The sequence below is a fragment of the Myxocyprinus asiaticus genome, chromosome 10 (assembly GCF_019703515.2).
Source record: "Myxocyprinus asiaticus isolate MX2 ecotype Aquarium Trade chromosome 10, UBuf_Myxa_2, whole genome shotgun sequence".
NCBI classification, from domain to species: Eukaryota; Metazoa; Chordata; class Actinopteri; order Cypriniformes; family Catostomidae; genus Myxocyprinus; species Myxocyprinus asiaticus.
Window position 1 is genome coordinate 22,814,410 of NC_059353.1, and position 8,147 is coordinate 22,822,556.

General features: G+C 35.9%; 1 protein-coding gene and 1 pseudogene across 5 annotated transcripts in view; both read left to right on the forward strand.

The window, feature by feature from the left end:
• Positions 1 to 3,916, forward strand: part of LOC127447102 (contactin-associated protein-like 5) — a 126,267-nt gene extending 122,351 nt beyond the window's left edge. For all 5 annotated transcript variants that reach the window (XM_051708662.1, XM_051708663.1, XM_051708666.1 and 2 more), the window contains one exon: positions 1,698 to 3,916. In XM_051708662.1, coding sequence (XP_051564622.1) covers positions 1,698 to 1,894 — 197 coding nt within the window. In that variant the 3' untranslated portion in view covers positions 1,895 to 3,916. The remainder of the gene's footprint in view (positions 1 to 1,697) is intronic.
• A 1,486-nt stretch (positions 3,917 to 5,402) lies between these two features.
• LOC127447556 (uncharacterized) lies at positions 5,403 to 6,375 on the forward strand (annotated as a pseudogene).
• Positions 6,376 to 8,147: the final 1,772 nt, after the last annotated feature.

Genomic DNA, 8,147 nt, shown 5'->3' on the forward strand with positions numbered 1-8,147 from the left:
AAAGAAACCAGGGGAAAACTAGGGCTTAAAAACATGGGGGCAAACAAGGGAAGGAGGAACATCTGTGGAAACAATCAGGGGAAAACCAATCATAAAATGAAACTACAAAAGGTCTACAAACTAACAGGAAACAGGAACTAAACAAGAATTTCAACATAAAAGTCAACACAAAAACAGGGAATATGACAATTTATAGTAAAAGATGACTTAAATGTTGATCTGTTTCTCACCCACACCTATCATATTGCTTCTGAAGATATGTATTTAACAACTGGAGTCTTATGGATTACTTTTATGCTGCCTTTATGTGCCTTTTGGACCTTCAATTGTTTGGCCACCATTCACGTGCATTGTGAGTACCTACAGAGCTGAGATATTTTTCTAAAAATCTTTGTCTGTGTTCATCAGAAGAAAGAACATCATACACATCTGGGATGGCACGAGGGTGTTTAAATGATAAGAGCATTTTCATTTTTGGGTAAACTATTCCTTTAAATAGGCACCCAAAAGTGGCTGATTGTAGCGGCTGGCCGACATGATCACTAATCTGAATTCTAGCAGAAATAAGCCAGAGCCTGTGCAAGGAGCTGAGTGGAGCAGTTGGTCGAGGAAGGTTTCTTATATTATGAAGAATGAAGCTACAGGACCTGGTAGTTGTCGTGATGTGATCCACACACACAAAAAAAGAATAATCAACATACACCTGGAGACAGTGACTGTGTGACCGAGAAGGACAGAGACCCCATTCACACCTGGGTGTATTAACATCTGTCTTGGCCAGTCTGATCACAAGTAGACAGCACTGAATGCAGGTAGTCATGGATGGTCCAAAACATTTTGTGATTTGATCATTGAAACCACATTCAGATTTGACCACATCACATTTGTATTGTAAACACTAATCCATCATGTTGGGTCCCAGGCAACAGTGAAGCACCACCTATTCACCTGTAAATAAGCCACTGCTCTAAAACAAGTGTTTTAAACTACCAGTAATGTGTGGCTTTGAAAGAAAATAACCATCCAAAAAAATGGGAAAAGCCCAGACATGTCATACGCAAGACACCATGGAACTTCTTCGGTTTGCCTGACATCAAAATGCAATGACACAAATCATGTGAAGCATGCACATCCAAAGTACAAATCCCTGAACTGTAAACACCACTCAACTATAGAATATAAACCAGAAAAACACAGATTCTATTTTCCATCTCTGCCAGCTTTGAGATCAAAAGAGTAGGATTAACAATACGGAAAGTTTGCAGCAGTACAAAATAATTAGTATAGAGATGCATTGACAGTAGAGAAGAGGCAAAGCAGATGATCAAAGGATATTTCTTGGAGAGGGGAAAGAGATGGTATCAAGAAGTCAGGAGGCTTTGTGCAGTGCAGTCAAGTTATTTCAGATCAGACTCGGTAAACCATTTTTTTATGGACCTCTCTTTGTGCACAGGACCATTGCACAAAGGCTGTTCTGAAATTGTCACTGGAAAGTTGAAAACACAATTTTTAGTGCTACTGCAAATTATTTTGGCAAATTTTAGCATTTGCCAAAATGTGTCTACTGAAATTAGGCCTAGCTAAACCAATGTTTTTCTAAAGGGGTGTCTACATACTTTAGGCCATTTAGTGTATTAAGGATGAAGGCTGCATTTCCAATTCTAAATACCCACCTGAATATCCTTTCTGATTCACAGGCGTGGCAACAGCTGTAGTCTTCAGTACCCTCTGTGTGCTGGGAGTGATGGCCCGTTTCCTATACCAGCATCGACAAGCTCAAACAACTGCAAGACTCCAAGAAAAGGAGCACCAATGTAGACTTGAAGCTGCTTACAGGGCAGAGTTTCACCTTCACAACTCTATGAGAGACAGCATGCAAGAGTACTACATCTAACAAACTCTTGCTAGTATTTGTAGCTTTCAGTTCATCTTTGAGTTCCTCCTGCGTCTGCTTTAGCAAACCTTTGGTGAGGCCCTTTCTGTCCAGAAAAGATCGTTAGTTGGAGATTTCCTCACTTTGGGAATGTTGGAATCTTCTGATCTATGTAAGTAGTAGCTTGTAGTTTTCACCGTGCTTGCCCCAATTGTTGGATTAATCAGCATTAGGTAAATTTTGGAATGTGAGTGATATGTTAGGAGGTGTTTTTTATAATTTAATTATATGCCCTCTGGATAGGAACTGGAATGGAAAGTGACACTGTCATCATAACAGGCTTTACTGCATGAATGCAGATTCAGACTGTTAACTCCAGGATAGACATCTGTTAATAATAAAACATGTATTTGAAGCCTGGGAAAATTTTTACTGAAGTTTGCCAGAAACATCTACAAACTGGCAACATTGTAAGCGGCAGGTACACAACATCAGTCATAATACACTAGACAAATACTACAATGCTTTAGGTTGAGGACAGTACAAGGACCAGACTGTTAAAACCTGGCTTGTAATTGTATATTCCTCATAGCATTGTTAAGAATTAAATACTGTAGTACAATTTACATTTGCCCATAGAAATTAAAATAGTTTCGAAAATTACACAATACAGCTCTTTCTTTTTATGAAAAAAGCTGCTAACAAAGACTAAACACATTCAGTTAAATGACATAATACAAACATTTAAAAAAATGTCCAGAAATATTGTAGAGTTCAACATGATACTTCCAGATAATACCCATCTGTGTTATGATGTGAAATATCTGCCATATTGATAACTAACATATCCTGACATGTTTTTGAAATCTTGTGTTTTTCTGATGTAACAATTTAAGTCAGCATGCAGGTAAACATGCCTGCAATAAAATAAAATAAAAATCTTTGTTGCTTAGAGGGATAGTTCACCCCCCAAAAAATGCTGTCATCATTTACTCACCCTTATGTTGTTCCAACTCTTATGACTTTCTTTCAGCCATGGAACACAAAAGGAGATGTTAAGCAGAATGTTAGCCTCAGTCAACATTGACTTTCTTTGCATCTTTTTGCTATACATTGAAAGAGAATGGTGACTGAGGCTAACATTCTGCCTAACATCTCATTTTGTCTTCCAAAGAAGTAAATTCATATGGTTTTAAAAAATGAGGATGAATAAATGAATACATTTTTTAGTGAATTATTCCTTTAAGACTCATCTTAATGTCTTCATCAGTTGTGAACTGATGGCGGAGATTCCCCAACATTTAACCTCAACACACAAAGTGACATTACAGGACTTGTGAATTGCCATGGGAGTCGCTAATGGTGTGAATCACAAGCACAAATGTGAATTGGGGCCAAACTGTCTGGGAAAGGAGGAAAGGGCAGCTTTATAGGTACTGTAGCTGATAAGCATTGTCACAGGATCATCCTATGACAATCTTGTTTCCCTTGTCCCAAACCTTAAATGTCAGGGAATCGCCACCATCAGTTAACAATAACATGTCTATCTGACCAGATCAACTCTACAATTCTACAATGACTTGGATAACTTAGAAAATCAGGGAATTCTGGACTAAATAGATAATAGCTGTAGCCATTAATTCTTTAATATGAGCCTGTAATTCAAAATCAGTATTTACACTTAAGATTTTGTCATGATTTTGTCATAGCCACCTCCATGAAAGCAACAAGTTTATCAAACTTAACACAATAGTTGTTGTCAAACATGCTTTTGTCAAATACATAAGATACTCCATGTAAGTGGCAAACAGCTGTTATTTTATTGGGACTGTATTATTTACTAACACTGATAGCTGTATCATGTAGTACTGGTCTGACAGATCTTTTTTCTTTCTCTTTGGAAACTGAAGTGTCCTTTCATATAATTATCTATTAAACTATTTTGTACCTCTATTGATATCAATTATTTTAGGGACTGATTTGTATTAATGTAAATGTACATGTATATTGTAAATACATGTTTAATAAAAAAGACACTTTTTTTATCATTGTGCCACATTTTTGTTAAAGTATTCATTACTGAAACTCAGTAAGCTCTAGTTTGCTTCAAACCCCAATTGTTATTTAGTTTTTTGTTTTATTTACTATTATTGATATTTTTAATTCATTGGTTTTATTCATCAGATTTCTGACTTTACAATTATTGTTATAGCAGTTTTTTCATGAATTAATGAAAAGGCTTGTGTTTAAAGACCTTTAAGAACAGGATATGTTAAATGAATATTTCACTAAAAAATGAAAATTTGCTCATCATTTACTGACCCCAATGCCATCCCAGATATTTATGATTTTCTTTCTTCTGCTGAACACAAACAAAGAGTCTTAGAAGAATATTTCAGCTCTATAGGTCCTTTCAATGCAAGTGAATGGTGACCAAAATTTTGAAGCTCCAAAAACACATAAAGGCAACATAAAAGTAATCCATAAGACTCAACTGGTTAAAACCATAACTTCAGAAGCGATATGATAAGTGTGGGTGAGAAATAGATCAATGTTTAGTCCTTTTTTTTTTTTACTATCAATCTTCTTTTGTTTTTGGCAATTTGCATTATTTGTGCATAACGCCACCTACTGGGCAGGGAGGAGAATATATGGTAAAAACTAAATATAGGCCTTTTGCTATTGAACTCAATATATTGATTCTCGAATATTGTGTGAAGATGATACTCAAAACATGCTCACCATAATAACCAAGGCAAAACTAAACTAAACTTTTTTAACTGAGATACAGGTCAGCTGCATCTTGCATATGCAAAAGTGTGCAATAAGTCCTTAGTTACAGTTATGTTGATGATGGATAATGTAACAACAACTTGCTGTTGACGAGTTGTCTCCTGTATTATTCTAGATGAAACGCATTTTTTACGTTTTCTGAAAAACATGTGAGTGGTGCTTCCCCGTGCAATACTCACTACTACAGACGCTGCAGTGCTATGGGTGGTTTCCAGGGTGTTGCTAATGTCCCATTAGGATATTCTGGGTTGCTAGGTGGTTGTTTATGGCCCAAGTCAAAAGAGACCACCTCCAAGTCTATGATATTCTGGTCCCTAGATTTGGCTTGGGTCCCTCCTTCACAGAAGTCTATTGGGATTTTTTCATTCAATTTATCATCCGCCAGGCAGGGCCATAGCTATTGGGGTGAAAGGTGGTAACGATTCTAGGGGCCAAAAGGTACAGGGAGGCCCAAAACAAATTCGAAACTGTATTTCTTTAATAGGTAAGGGGCCCAGAGAAATATATAGTCAGGGGGCCCAGAATTCCTTGCTACGGCCCTGCCGCCAGGCAGTCTGATTGCTTATAATTTGGTTGACCGTCAAGGCGCATTTAATTTGCCATCATACTTTACTTTGACCTTATATCATTTATTTTTGTTGCCATAATATAAGCCAGAATGTATCCGGAAGGGCAAGACATATGCAAGACTGCGTCTATACCCAGTAAATACAACTGATTAAAGGCAATAATCGAGATGGAGCCATGGCTATATGCTGTAATCTGCACACTGGTTTGCATCACAGCCAATATTTGCAATATCCTCTTCTTTTTTTGCCTACTGCGACCAGTCACTGGAGTAACACTTTGTAATCCACTGCGACTCCTGTTTATTGTTTGTTATGCAATTCCACATTTCAACAAATTGTCCTCATGGTGACCATTGTTATTGCTTTTGTTCTGCCACCTTTTTGGCTTCAAACCATAACTAGAGCTTTGATTTACGAAACTTTTTGTGGCAACTTCTCATGCAATGCTTGGATCAGCATTTTCTACCTCATGTCAGTTGTTCCACAGCATCACCCCATCTTAGTCTGGATTAAGAGAAATATCAGAGTTGTTCTGTATGCCGGCTTCACTCTGAATCAGGTAATACTTCTATTTTCAGTGTCTATGGGAACAATCACATTTTTGTTGACTGAGTCTCCCATGATCAATTCAACTATATATAAACTAAATGGAACAGCAGCCGCAACAGTCAAGGAAAAAGGACGTTTTTTATTTCAGGTGTCCAATGTTTTGTATTTGTTATACAAAATATGTATTTTTATTAAACTTTTTTTTATCAGAGTGGACATATGAAAGCAATGGGACAGAGCAGTGAATCCTTTTCCCAACCCCAACAGAAGAGCCAAATGAGGGTCACAGTAACAGGCATGGTACAGGCTGCCCTGTTCCTGCCCAGTACCATATGGACTTTAGCAGTTGCTCTGCTATACATTTTAGAACTTTTTGAAATGGTTGATTCCAGCAGATGTATCACAATGGCCTTTTCCTCTGTGTCTGGCTTGGGAAATGTATTGTGTTTTGGATTCTCTAAGTCTGTGTTTTAGCAAGGAATTGCCAATCAGTTGTATAGATTATATGTTAATTGTGTCATTATAATGAATAGGGGCTTTTTGGTATTAGCTATAGAGGAAGAAAACTGTAGCATTTGCATTATTTATTAGCAGAGTATGAATCATTCTCAATCTGAAGTGATAGTTTACCCATAAATTAAAACTGCCATCATTTATTCGCCCTCATGTTGTTTCAAACATGTATTACTTTATTTCTCCTATATGGAACACAAAGGGAAATATTAAGCAGAATGGCACCCTTAGTCACCATTCAATTTCATTGTATGAAGAGAGAAAAAATAAATAAAATGAAATTGAATGCTGACTAAGGTTGTCATTCTGCCTAATATCACCGTTTGTGTTCCTCTGAAGAAGGAAAGTCGTACTAGTTTGAACAGCATGAGGGTGAGTAAATGATGACAGAATTTTAAATGATGACAACTATCCCATTAAAGACTTATTTGATTGATCAACATAGCAGCTTAAATAAATACTCCTACACTTCTTTCTCAAAAGAATGAGGATGTCAAAGGCTTTATGCCATTTTATTAACATCATCATTTTTCATGCTCTATCTAATCATTTGTCAGTTGAGATAACATCTCAACACCATATTGTTTATTTGTTTGTGTATGTGTGTGTGTGTGTGTGTGTGTGTGTGTGTGTGTGTGCGTTGTAAGATTTTAATGCTAAATCTGAGGTGAAGAGTTTCAGCATGAACATCAGTACTCCACATGATGTGTCATACAGAGGTGTAAATTAAAATTAAATAATTTAAAATAATTCTTGATAATCTGGTTTGAAGTGTGCAATAGTTACTTGTGACTGCCATTATGCAAATACGTAATAGTTGACTAGGCTGCTAGAACAGATCTGAACCTGCCACTGGAGGAAGAATAATCACTTCAATACAATGAAACTTTTGATGTGAAACTCTTGGAAATACATTTTAAATTGAGTCATTGCACTAAGATGGGCATATTATTTTCTGTTTTTATGGTTGACTGCTTCGTATTCATGAATCATTTCCCATTTGTTAACATGTCTTTTTATAAATCTCAAAGCTTTTCTTTTTTTTAACAAGTTTAACTTGTCCCATTTATTTGCATAAATAAAGACAATATAGGCCTATCTATGGAGATCTTAAAGCACTTTAAGGGGGTGACCAGCATTTCTTTATATATTTAACCTAATTATACAGGGAAGGATGATAACGATGTCTTCTTCTGTTATTTAATAAATACCCCTTCATTATGGCAATCCAATAAACTATGTAATTATTCCCTCTGGGTGCTGACACTCACTAAATCATTTTAAACTCCAATGATTTATTGATCATTGAGAACATGTAAGGGAATATCGCAGTCAGTTTATGGGCTTCGGAGTGCTGGAAGGAAAGGAATCAGATGAAACGGAATGGAATTTTAAAATGAATGAATTTATGCAATGGCCATCCTTCTAATGTCAAGTTGCATTTAAGCATCTCTGATCACATTGGCTGTATGATGTGAATATATATATATATATATAATTATTATTTTTTTATCACATCTAAATAGATACATTTTATGTTTAAAATTAAGAACATGCACTGTAAAAAGTAATCTGGTAATCTGCAATTGTTATATTTCTACATAATCTGTTTAATATAACCCTTAAAAATGGTTTTGTTATCAGGTTGATTCAGTCATATTAAAGCATATTTTTGATTTGAATAAAATCGTTCGTTTAGATATTTCATGTAAGGCAAATTTTGGGGTTACCTGACTGACCTGATTAAGTATAAATAAAAAGATCACACTTTGTATTAGGTGACCTTAACTTTTATGTACTAACATTTAATACATACAAGACTAGGTATTTATTGTGTAACTACATGTTGT